This window comes from Nilaparvata lugens, chromosome 1, assembly GCF_014356525.2.
Source record: "Nilaparvata lugens isolate BPH chromosome 1, ASM1435652v1, whole genome shotgun sequence".
In the NCBI taxonomy this organism is placed as follows: Eukaryota; Metazoa; Arthropoda; class Insecta; order Hemiptera; family Delphacidae; genus Nilaparvata; species Nilaparvata lugens.
Window position 1 is genome coordinate 31,418,672 of NC_052504.1, and position 13,798 is coordinate 31,432,469.

Sequence of the window (13,798 nt, forward strand, 5' to 3'; positions counted from 1 at the left end):
GTGAGTGGAGGTTGTAGGCTACCTACTCGTTATCGTGTGATATACCATATTAAGAAAGAAATGTTTGGCCCCATGTTGCGCTGTTTTGGTTTGAGGAAAAAAGGTGAAATAGAAAATCCCTATGAGACTTATTTCAAGATAGCAACGATGACAATGCAAATAATAGGACTTTGGAAGAGTGGTACCAAACGTGAGTTGAACTACTTTATTGTAGTGCCCTTCATATTACTAATGGTAGCTGGCAACGTTGGCATACTGTGCGCAATCTATGAAACAAGAACCAATTTCACTCGAAGCTCAGAAACAATGCTTTATCTCATTCTATTGATTCACACTCTAAATGCCTACTTAACAATGGTCTATAACTTGAATAAGATTAATAGAAATTTGACGGCTGTTGAAGAAAAATTTCTTATGTTTGAAAGAAATTTGAAGCGGCCAGTAGACCACATGAGAGCTTCTTGCCAAACAAGCACAATATTTTTCATGAAAGTTGTTATTGGAGTAGTATGCTCGGTTCATGTCAGTCACTTCATCAGTTCCAAGAGTTATCTACCAAATTCACCAAATAAATCGCTATTCTTCGATGTAGTTCTACCTTATCGTCCGTTGGATTCAGAATTTTACTACTATTATGCATTTATCTTTGAGATTTTGATTTACATTGTGGAAGGCTGTGTGAATCTGTCCAGTATAACCCTAAACGTTGGCTTTCTTAATATTTTGTGCGTAGAAATTGAAATATTTGGTATCACTCTTGAGAATATTTCTTACTTTGAAAAGCCAAATGTCAGTGAAAATCGTCATTCGAGTGAATTGGGAGGAGACAAGCTGGAAATCGATGAGGTATCCTATGAGGAAAAGCAAGTAATCAGTAAAATTGTCAACCAACATCGCTATCTAATCAGGTAATAATGGAAATTATCATCTATCAACTCAAATTATTATCATTATCAACTCATTTAATCTTGAAGTTACCATAAATGGTCACACTAAACAAGCTTTACGTGAATGAGTGTGACTTTTGACAGTTTGTTCTATTGAGTTGGAAAAACTAATAATTAATCCTAACTAGATGAACTAGTTTAGCAGTGATTAGTTGAGATTGGAATCGTCTAACATGCCTGGTAGTTCTACTTTTCTTCAATTTTCTATTGTTGGAAGTCATGTACCTATAGTTTCAATGAGGAGAATCTAAGGATTTCTTGTAGAATATGAATTATTGTAAGTTAGATACAATAAACAATAGTGGAGTAAGATCTATTTGAAGTAATTCATGAAATTTATTATATTCTGCCTCAAAAAATCTATCTATTTCACTGTTATCCTAATAATCATGTAAATCTGAAAATCAGATTCATAGGAATGAGCATGCGCAGTAGTGAAAATCTGAAATTTGTATTTTTAATAAAGTGAGGTAAGAAATGGAGTAGCATGTAACTGAAGTAGTGATAATGAGCAAGAAAGTCGTAAGGTCGAGAGACTGGAGAAGGTATCCCAGCACTCAAAAATCATTTTGTGGACTTTATATATATATATATATATATATATATATATATAATATATATATATATAGATTATTATTACTATTTATTTCAAAAAAATTTTATATATATATAAATTAAAACAGTAGACACGATATAAATAGATTGAAAACACTTAAAAACTTTGCTATCATAAAATTTTTTTGAAAAAAATAGTAATAATAATCTATATATATATATATAGATTATTATTACTATTTATTTCAAAGAATTTTTATGATAGCAAAGTTTTTAAGTGTTTTCAATCTATTTATATCGTGTCTCCTGTTTTAATTTATATATATATATATATATATATATATATATAAATTTTTTGAAATAAATAGTAATAATAATCTATATATATATATATATAAATAAAGTCCACAAAATGATTTTTGAGTGCTGGGATACCTTCTCCAGTCTCTCGACCTTACGACTTTCTTGCTCATTATCACTACTTCAGTTACATGCTACTCCATTTCTTACCTCACTTTATTAAAAATACAAATTTCAGTTTTTCACTACTGCTCATGCTCATTCCTATGAATCTGATTTTCAGATTTACATGATTATTAGGATAACAGTGAAATAGATAGATTTTTTGAGGCAGAATATAATAAATTTCATATTATATATATATATATATATATATATATAATATATATATATATATATTATATATATATATATATATATATATAATTAAAACAGGAGACACGATATAAATAGATTGAAATCACTTAAAAACTTACATTGGAAATGGGGAGATTTTCGGAGACTGTGTCTCCTTTCTCAACCGAGAAGACTGCAGTAATTTAATTTAGACTGCATTCAATTTAATTTATATTAAAAACTTTAAAGTGTCTTCTGTTATATATATATATATATATATATATATGATCCAAGGAGGGCATGGACCACACAAAAAATGGATAAATGTATGAAAGTTCTCACTTTTATGGGTACATAAATATATGCCCCTCTGTGTGATATCAGAACTGAGAATTTATTTATATGGACCGAGAAATTTGTAGGTTATCCCAGATTTGGGATTGGAATATTCCAAATGTAATGAGCTTAAATAAAGCAATCTTAAAACTATTACCTGTTTATTGTTCTGATAAAGAGCCAATGCAACCTGAACAAAGATATAGATCACAAATCCATGTATGATTGTGTCTCTCACCGCTATCAGAATTAATAATGAGTATTTTATTAATTAAATATAATTTCTGAAAAGAGGTTCGAGTACAGAATCTAATCCTATCAGTGTTGGGTTACATTGACTTAAATCCTGCAAAATGCCGCATACACTGTTTAATTTAGTCTGGAAATTATGAGCTAGGCTACCGACAGCAACCAATGTAAGAGTGAATGTAAGAAAAAACTATATTAATTAATTTCGCAGCAATCAACTGATACATCAGCAACCATCTACAACCTTCCACTCAATTAATTTCTTGACTTGTTTCACAGACCATTTATGAGGTCTACTAAAATACCAATTATAACGTGTCAAAGACGATATTAAGGTTTTTAGAAAGGAAACGAACTGGAAGATATGCTCAGTTATTTCAATATATTATGAAAACACAGGATTTGCGACAATTTTCAAGATAAGCAGATAGTAAATTATGATTTTCAAGTGAATAGTGGTGATCAGTATAACGTGTTCTGGTTTAACAATACCAGACATGTACCATTCACAATTTAATAAATATTTATAAATCAAAAGAAAATAATATTATGATAAAATGATAATTACAGGGTTGTGAGTTCTGCTTTGGAATAGCTTGATCGATAAACAGATTATAAATTAATTTAATGTAATTATGATTATTATGATGCAAATTAACGTTGAATTTTCCCTGATTGCAATCTGGTCATGACCATTAATTTTCTCTAGAATTTATATCGCTTATGAATCGTAGATGGGGCCCCAATTTATTTACGATATCTCATCTCTCAATTGACGGAATGACTTGAAATTTGGAACTTGATGTCCTTACACTATAAGGATCCGACACGAACAATATCGATCAAATGCAATTCAAGATGGCGGCTAAAATGAAGAAAATCTTGTCAAAAACAGGGTTTTTATCGATTTTCTCGAAAACCGCCCCAACGATTTTGATCAAATTCATACTACTTGAACAAGTCATTGATAAGCTCTATCAACTGCCACAAGTCCCATATCTGCAAAAAATTCAGGAGCACCGCCCGCCCCATCTATGCAAAGTTTGATTTTAGATTCAGATTTTGAATTATCAGGCTTCAGATACGATTAAAAACCAAAATTTTCAAGTGGAGAAGCATAGAAATCTCTACAATTATTAATGTTTAGTAACATTTCCACCTAAAATTGAAAATAAGCTCGAGATTCGAGAAAATAAGATAATTCAATTGCCAACTGTTGGCAACTGTTGATTCTATTGAATCATTCACTATGAAGAGATAGCAGACTTCGTGTGTCTGCAGCGCTATTGTCTTGTCACAAGCTGGCTCAGATCTTAAAATAGTAGACTTGAGATGCGCGTGAACACTAGCGTCAGTTGATCAATTTTCATAACGGCAAGGAAAGTTGTGTGAGTGCGCCACACCAGCTTTTTATATTAGTCCTGTCACTATATACATTGGTGCATGCAATTTATATTGTAGTTCTGATTTTTTAAATATATATTCTTTGGGTACTTGAGAGAAGTCCAGAACCAATTTCTTCATGCAAAATTTCCTTGTGCTAGATACAGGGTGGCCCAAAAACCTCGTATTTTCGGCTCATTTTCCAGTTTTCAGCTATTTCTGCCAAATCTCGTGATCGGAAAGAAAAATTTGCTCTTTGCCTTTTTCTAGAATATGAAATTCTGATAAAATGAGATCAATCGGAACTCTCTATCTTCAATGAGTACTAAGTTATGATTTCTCAAAAATGAGTGAAATTTGAAGAAAAAAATCAATTTTGATGCATTTTAGTTTTTGATCAACAATACCTTCGGATTGTTACCATTTAGATGTATAATTCAAAATCCCTCTGGGCGTATTTTTGTATTTTTTTACGGACTTCCTATGTGTTTAGTCATGCATAATTTACAATTCCGAAAACATATTCTTCTCAATCAATTGGTAGTAATATCTATCAGTAAAGTGTTGAATTTAAAAAAATATTTTTTCTTGAACTCTTCTTTTTCTAATATTCAAGTCTATCAAGATATAAATTCTCAATCTTGCGTTGTAATTTGAGTCCTGCTCCTCATTGAAAAACGATGATTGATCAGATCACAACATCATCTCAAACAAGAGCATCTCAAACATCATTCTTGTTTCTAATGAAAAAAGTTTTTATTTGAGATAAGCTTTCAATATTTGCAAAGAAGTCTGATATCCATTACTATACTTCAACCTTATTCCCAGGTCTATAGTTAATTTATTGGAACGACTAAGTCCTATAGAACATTTTTCAAATATTTTTTTCACATTATTCCATCGTTTTTGTTCTATTTAATTTTGTGCCAATGTATCCTCACATACCTGAGGCCCTATTTATGAACGATTGTTAAGACCGTTTTTGGTAATGCAGGCTTTGTTTGCTTTTATCAACTAATAACAGGAACCGATTGTAGATCTATGAGCTGATTCAATGAATTCCGTCTCGTTCAAGTATGGTTGATCCTTACATCTGTAAGATCACGTGATCTGGCAACATCAACGTGGATATCTATTACAAAATGTTGAATGTTGGTATTTCTCTGAAGATGTAGAAAAAGCGGCCGCACTAATGTATGTCAATGGATTGATACATTCTAAAGAAATAGATTTTCTAGGAAAAGCAATAATCAAAGGCAACATCATTGAAACGATCAATTCTACGACCTAATTTCCATTCCTAATGCACATCAATGTTATTGAAATGAGTATCATCGCATCTACTTGAAAAAATAATGATGGGAAATTGATCCTCGTTTGATCTCCCATTCATCAGCAATGAGCGCCATCTTCAATAAGTGCCATCTTTGGTTTGGATTCACGTTAGCTGAATAATAAATACATCCATAAAGATATAATCATAATGAAAGACACAAACTTGGAAAAAAAGACTGTCATCAAATTCTATTCTGGATTATAAATAAGGATATAAGAAGAATATAATGAAAATAAATGAGGAGGATCACTTCTATAACTGAAAACAATTGAACTTATGATCGAGCATATTAACATCAAATAAACTGATGTGTCAAGAGTTGGAGCAAAAAATAAACTGATTGGTCAAACATTGGTCAATTCATACGTGGATGAGCAATAGAATCACAATCTCGTAGTGACACTCTCATTCTTCTGTGCTAACGTCAGTTTTGTCTGTCTCCATTATTTGAAGTGGAGCAATGAATGGAATAATTTCAAGAATTTTCGGGTTGGGAGGGAAAAGTGACAGAGAAACACCATATTGTGCGTACTACAGAATAGCAGGAGTTTCAATGCTTGTAACTGGTCTTTGGAAAAGTTGGGAGGATCACAGGCTCAACTATTTCGTCATAATTCCCTACATAGGCTCATTCTTGGTTGCAAGTATTGGCATGATTCTAGCTTTGAATGAGAATTTTCAAGACATTCAATCGATGACTGATAGCCTGATGAACCTGATTCTAATGATACATAGTTTAAACGCATACCTTTCCATGATATATTTTGTGAAAAGGATTAACCGATTATTGTCAGCAGTTAAAAGCAAATTCAAAAACTTTGAGCTTGAGATAAATGGTGTAGAAAGTGACCTGAAATACGAATCACAGTGTGTGGCTCTTATTCTTATAAAACTTGTTACAATCACTGTGTTTTCCGTTCATGTAACGTATTTCATAAGTTCAAAGTGTTACTTGCCATTCTCAGAGACGAAAACAATGTATTTCGATATTGTCCTTCCTTTTCGCTCAGCTTCAATGCTCTACTACTACTATGCTTTCACGTTCGAAACGATTGTTGTCGTGATTGAGGGATTGATTAACATATCAAGTATCATTTTAGCTGTCGGATTTGTTCATATTTTATGTTACGAAATTGATATATTTGGTCTCATTATGGAAAACATGAGTGACTCTATAACTCAAAAAATAATGAACAGTGAAGATTCCGAATTTTCTCTGAGCGATTGGAGCCTAGTAACCAGCTTGGAGTGTAGAGATACGTACAGCAAAAATATTGTGAAGAAAGTAGTTGATCATCATACTTATATAATAAGGTTTGTCTTGTTTCGATCGTCTCTCGAAAAAATGTTGAGGATTTTACGTTTTCGAAATGTAATTGAAATTTCGAAAAAAAAACTCGAACTTAACTCATTTTAAATGATAATAGATTCTTCAAATTTCTTTTGCCTTAGAAGATTCGAAAAGTTATTGCAACAGAAAAATCAAATTACAGGGCGGAATCGCATTAATTATAGTTCACTGGAATTTATTTCTTGGAATCCTGGAGATATTTCTCAAACATTTAGAGTCAATTCAATAATGAATTTTTTGTTACTTTTCAATGTCTGTTATCAAATCTTACTAGATCAAATCTTACTATATTTGATATCTATTCAAATCCGTCCCTTGTTAGAAATGAGATTGCTACAAATTATTCGAGGATGGCTCTTCTGACTTCAACATTTTTTCTTATAATCTTTCAAGTTTGAATTGTATTAAGTTACATATTATTTTATGACTCGGTCAATGGATGAGTGTTAACCGTTTCCCAATTATCAAATAGAAATAGAAAAATAGGTTTAAGCAGATTTCCTTTTTTCATTATTGGAGGCATTTTTTGAGCACAAAATCTCTATAGATTCCATTGGGAACACACTACTTTATTATTTGAACTGTCAAAAGTATCAAAGAAATTGACAGCAATTAAAAAAGAATATGGAAGTTCTGTGAGAGCATAACGGCTTGAGTTCTTAATGATAGCCTTTCAACTACTATGCTTAGTGATTGTTCCGAAGTTCATCAATTTTGTATTAGCTGATCGATTATTTAGATGTAACTCACTGTAATTTTGAATATTGTCTCGGTGAGGGTATGGTCTTTGAGCGATTCACAATATTTTCCGCTTCGAGAACCTTGCAGGATCTGATTTTTTCCAAAACTGAAGTTTATTAAATGAAGATTTTTCCATACATTTTAGCTGAATGTTATGTTATTATCATTACCGTATCAATATATCAACATCAAAGCGTATTGAAATACAGTAATTGCCTCAATACTCTTCTGTGTAGAAACTCTCTGCTAATAGAAATCCATTTTCAGCTTAATGAACGATGTTCAATCAATACTGAGTTTCATTGTTCTCGACATGTTCGTGACATGTGAATTCATGTTATGTCTTTGCAGTTTTCAGATTTATCAGGTAAGGATATCACATACGTAATTATATTCATAGTTTACAGTTTAGAACCACTAATAGATAATATTATTTCTACTATGAATGATTGTAATGATTTTAATTAATATTTTGGAACTGGAGTGAGTTCTATGAAATTAAACAGTTCGAAAAACATTATCAATCACGGAAGTGAATCCTGTTTTTGAGGTGAAGTTTCTTCTGAAAAATTGTGAATTGCTGTTAATGGAATTTCTCATGACTGGAAAAACACTTTTCACTCAAAGTTGTCAACAATTTGTTGAAGCTTCCCAAGTAATCTACTTATTCTAAAGTGAAACTGTTCAGAGAATCCATCGTCAATTGGTATCTCAAACCTTCTATGAGTATCAAAAAGCTGTGTAACACAGTATGGCAGAAATGATGTGTGAATTTTTTGTGTGGTAAGATATCATTGATTCTTGGTGATTTTTCAAAAAGTAGTTTAATTCCAAAAATCGTGTTTCAGATCTACTCAACCACATCATTTGTTAGTCTGATGAAAAATATTTGTATGTTGGCAGCGCTCATTGTTCACGAATTTGTGTACTTCTTTTTTGGACAACGTTTGGTTTCAAAGGTAGGATTACTTTCAAAATCTTTTTGAAATCTCGTGTCACACTCATAGTTCTTCTCATGTTATGAAATTACTGCAATACTATTCATAAAAAATTATATTCATAAATTTCTAAAATAAATCAAGTCCTTAATATTAAGTATTTGAGCCTACATGACTGATAAAGTTGATGTTCAGTGAATAGAACAAATATCGGGGCACCGAGCTTTGCTCGTTATTTATTTATTTATATAAACAGAGCTCAAATCTTTGAAATGATTGGGGAAGGACTAAAGCTGCGTTAACACCGGAGTTAATAACAAAAGTTTTTGACATTTTTGTTATCAACTGATGTTTTAACAAAAGTTAATAAAATCATGTTGAGTTGCGTTTACACCGGAGTTGATAACATGAGTTATTAATAAAAAGTTGTTAATTTGACTGAATCGACAAAAAATTCTCTTGAAAAAAGTTGATAACTCGTGTTTTCAACAGAAAATTCCTTGTTATTAACAAGATTTATGCTATCCATCGAGAGTGGGTAACTTTTGTTAATAACAGGTTACTATCTTCCCCGCAACCCCCTCGCCAAGCATCCCTATCCTACAACTACAGCTGTTCCCTAATAACTACAGCTGCAGACAAAACACGTGACAAAGCTATTAACTTTTGTTGATAACAAAACTAGCAGCCAAAAGAAAATGTTACTTATGTTAAAAATCTGGTGTGGCGCACTCACCCAACTTTCCTTGCCGTTATGAAAATTGATCACCTGACGCTAGTGTTCCCGCGCATCTCAAGTATACTATTCAAAGATTTGAGCCAGCTGGTGACAGGGCAATAACGCTGGAGACACACATGAGGTCTGCTATCTCTTCATAGTGAATGATTTAATAGAATCAACAATAATTTGCAATTGAATAATCACATTTTCTCGAATTTAAAGCTTATTTTCAATTTTAGGTGAAAATGTTACTGAACATTAATTGTAGAGATTTTCATGCTCAATCTACTCCACTTGATTTTTTTCGTTTCAATTGTATCTGAAGCCTGATAATTGGGAATCTATCTGCATTGATGGGGCGAGCTCCTGGAATTTTTAGAGATATGGGACTTGTGGCAGTTGATAGAGCTTATCGATGACTATTTTAGGTATGAATTTGATCAAAATCGTTGGATCCGTTTTCGTGAAAATTGCAAAAAACCCTGTTTTTGACAACATTTTCGCCATTTTAGCCGCAATTTTGAATTGCATCAGATCGAAATTTTTCGTGTCGGATACTTATATCGTAAGGACCTTAAGGTGCGTACAGACTTTCGTTCCGCTCCAAGACCGAACGTCACTCCAGCAGAGCGATTGATGATCGACCGGCGAGAACAATGGTTCGACCGGGGAACGCGAGAAGATCTACCATCTTCCGTAACGTTCATGATCGGTGCGAGTAGAGAGCGGAGGCGGAGCGATTGCTGTGCGATGGTGGTACGTGGACGGTACGAGGGAGGAGCGTGCTCGGTGCGGGTTGGAAGCACGAGTATGTGTACGCAGCTTTAAGTTCCAAATTTCAAGTCATTCCGTTAACTGGGAGATGAGATATCGTGTACACAGACGCACATACACTCATACACACACACACTCACACACATACAGACCAATACCCAAAAACCACTTTTTTGGACTCAGGGGACCTTGAAACGTATAGAAATTTAGAAATTGGGGTACCTTAATTTTTTTCGGAAAGCAATACTTTCCTTACCTATGGTAATATGGCGAGGAAAGTAAAAATTTGTTTAAACTCTGGTGTAAACGCATTATAATTTATTTACATAAGATCAGATGGAGATCATTATTTTAATGATCACACACATGTTTCAATTCAAATTTAAAGACAATTTTTTGCTTTTTATTCCAGCTGTTATATCATATATGAATAGTCTCGTTAAATGAAATCATATGGAAGTCAATTATATTGATAACAAGCTCTTGTTAATAACAATAAGGAATTTTCTGTTAGAAACATGAGTTGTTATTAACTTTTGTCAAGATAAATTTTTGACGATTCAGTCAAGTTAATAACTTTTTGTTAATAACTCGTGTTATTAACTCCGCTGTAAACGCAGCTTAACAGGCACAGCCAAAAACTGTTTCTTCCCCGAATTTTGATTTATACACTATAAATATTCCAAAAAAGTAGGTTATGTTTCATACACTTGAATTCAGGTCAAATTTTCAGTTCAAATATTTGAAAACATAAAAGTTCTAATTTAGACTGTTCACAAACCAAATTGAATAACAAAATAACACACGCTAATCACTTAGAACTGTAAAATAAAAGATTAACTTTGAATATTATGATATACCATCTCATGTCAACAAACCAGATTATTTTGATCATATGATTGCCACCGCCACCTGTGATGTTTTCAACCAGCATAGTTTGTTTATCACTTGTAACAGTTTTATTTTCATATTTATCAAAAATTAAATTTTGTCATTCCAACATTAAAATTAATTCATCATTCATTTAGTTCCATTTAATCAATTTCAACATAGGAATCATCAAATTAAATTCCTATAGAGTCAATTAAAATTTCAAGATTTTTCGCGAGATACGGTAAGCTAATTCATTACACAGCTGATCTCTCATACAGGCACACGCATCTTATGTTATCGACAGACGACGAAATTATCATCTGTTTCTCCAAGGATGAATTATCCTTTTCATGTCCTTCGGCGAGTTTTTCCAGGGATGAGACCTAGTGCAATCGAATTTCTATATCATAAACCTACTATATGTTCAGAATTTCGTTAAAATCGTTAAAGCCGTTTTCGAGATCCGTCGAACATAAGTAACCATATATAAAAATAACCAGATATAAAAATATAAACAGATATACAGAAATTGCTCACTCAATATTATAGGATAATTGAATTTCCCACTTGAAACTCAGAACAACTATGATGTACTTCAGTATATCGAATATTTTTTGAGATTTAAAAAGGTTTGTATCATATTCATAAATTGGTTGAATGTGTATGTTATAAATTTCATAATGAGTGGTGGAATCATTTTCTAGGAAAATGAAGAGGCTAGTATCTAAGTGATTGATATGAATTCGAAATGCCTTGTTACTTCTTGACGTTACAGTTTTCTATAAAACATGAAAATGACTCCCACATTTATCGTGAAACAGACGATAATTATAGCCTACGGTGAAACATTATCAAATATTGTAAATATTTCCACAATTTGATATCAAATATTGGTTAATAAATTTGATGTTTGATATTGAATTACTTATATTAAGAAAAATCATCAAAGCAACCTTTAAAATTGGTTTTAGACTCAAGATCTTCATCGATCTGTCTACTTTTGCGAATGGTACAATGAGACAAAGTCTTTCAAGAACTCAATGAACATTGTCCACTTGAGAATGAATAAGCCATTCACGATTCTGGCTGGAAAGATAATCCCAGTCACTCTCGCTTCTTTCATCACGGTAAGACAGATAATGAGATGGTTCTGAAAATAGCGCAAAGTTAAATATACTAGTATAGCGTAGTTATATACTACTATTGTTGCTCCTTATTACACATAAATTAATATTCATAAAATTCATGTATTTGATCAATCAAACAAGAATACAAATAATGAAAAACTGCAATCACTACTAACAACTGTTCAATTGATGAATTTATAGATAAATTTAAAATACCAAATACCTGCGGAATGAAAAACTAAATTCCGAATACATAGATTTTTTTCTTATTGCTGATGATGCCCTTATAAGCGTTTCGCTTGTGCTTGGGTAATGGAAAGTGCGTTAGTGAGTTGATGAGATGATTATAATGTTCATGCTATCGGCGGGATTTGTACCTACGAGCCAGGCGGAGCTAGCATACCTAAGTTTGTAACGGTCCCTACTACTAGACGAGCCCAGCCGGCAATGTCTTATTTCCGGCGAATTATGAAATTGATGTTTGACAATTAATGTATCAAGATGTAGAAACAAGTCCCTTCAATAGCTTCCATTATCATAACCTTGAATCATAATCAAACGTTCAATACGTAGTTGGAAAAGTACTATTTAGTATCACAATTTTTTTAATAGTCTTATTCCACATAATATTCTCCTCTATATATTTTCATTAGGTGTTACTGTAAATCTCAATTGGTATATGGAAAATTATATACAGAGTGTTCATTATGTCGCGCACATCAAAATAAGTATTACCTGCTTGAGATAACCCAACAGGATAAAATCTAGAGGCGTTACATGCTGGAATAATACTGTTCAAGAAGGAACACCCATCGCTCTTGTCAAAACGGCTTGCTTACATTATCGAACACCTGTGCACATTTAATGACTTTACATATTATGCTTTTATACATTAATACTGATGCTAACATGCAGTATTCGAATACCGAATATGAAAACCCCACTTCTTACAGACATGTTTATATGTGTGCGACATAATGCACACACACTATAAAACGATGGAAATTTAACTAATACACCTGTTTTTCTCCATCATTACAGTGTCTGAAAGCAGCCTTCTCTTACTTCAATTTGTTGAGAGCACTCTCACATACCTGATTCTTCATTTCTGCGTTTCTGATTCATACTTTAGAATGAAAGAAAGTAATAGGTTCGCACCATTAGTGCAGTTGAAATTGTTGCATTTTTCCAAATAGATCGAGTTAATAGCATAATATGACTTATTTGTATTTATGTATCTTATTCTAACCTCCATGTCTCTCCAAAATCACTGAAATACATTCCATAAGGCAATAAAATAACCATGAAAATACTGGAAGGCGCTGCAGTCATTTGCTTGAGCTTGGGTAAACTAATAATCATAACTAGCATAATAAAACGAATATTAGTCCATATATTATACAATTACTCTTTTCTAAGGATCAGATCTTTGATATAATACAATAGTTACAGAATAATAATATCAACATTCTGTTGTTAACAAATGAATACCGTAGCAATTTCATTCAATTTTATTTTTAGTACAATATAATTGAAATAGTGGACTAACTGGAGTGATGTTTCTACGGCGCTGTGTAGGCAATTTGCTAAACAGACCTCCAACCGTTTGGAGGAAACCGTTTTAACTTAGAGTAGGCTACACTGTAGTCCAGTCACGAGGTAGTGGAAAAGTGCCGTTTGGGGAATTAATTCTGGGTATGACACTCTATATGAAAAATTCGAAATCTAGTTGTAGAGGAATTCAAGGTTTTAGAGGATTTTCTCTTCTTTTCACTCCAATAAACTTTTCTATTAGATTACAATTTCGAGAAGTTGCAGTCAAAAAATAGAG

The 13,798-nt window shown here is 32.4% G+C and overlaps 1 protein-coding gene across 2 annotated transcripts in view; it reads left to right on the forward strand.

The window, feature by feature from the left end:
- LOC120350787 (odorant receptor 23a-like) overlaps positions 1-13,177 on the forward strand; it is a 46,492-nt gene extending 33,315 nt beyond the window's left edge. The window contains exons 1-5 of one of the 2 annotated variants that reach the window (XM_039425611.1): positions 64-908; positions 7,802-7,901; positions 8,383-8,493; positions 11,812-11,967; positions 13,009-13,172. In XM_039425611.1, the coding sequence (XP_039281545.1) occupies positions 73-908; positions 7,802-7,901; positions 8,383-8,493; positions 11,812-11,967; positions 13,009-13,065 (1,260 nt within the window). In that variant the 5' untranslated portion in view covers positions 64-72 and the 3' untranslated portion in view covers positions 13,066-13,172. Of the gene's footprint in view, positions 1-63; positions 909-7,801; positions 7,902-8,382; positions 8,494-11,811; positions 11,968-13,008 lie in introns of those variants that run through there. The other variant, XM_039425616.1, reaches the window with a different exon arrangement.
- Positions 13,178-13,798: the final 621 nt, after the last annotated feature.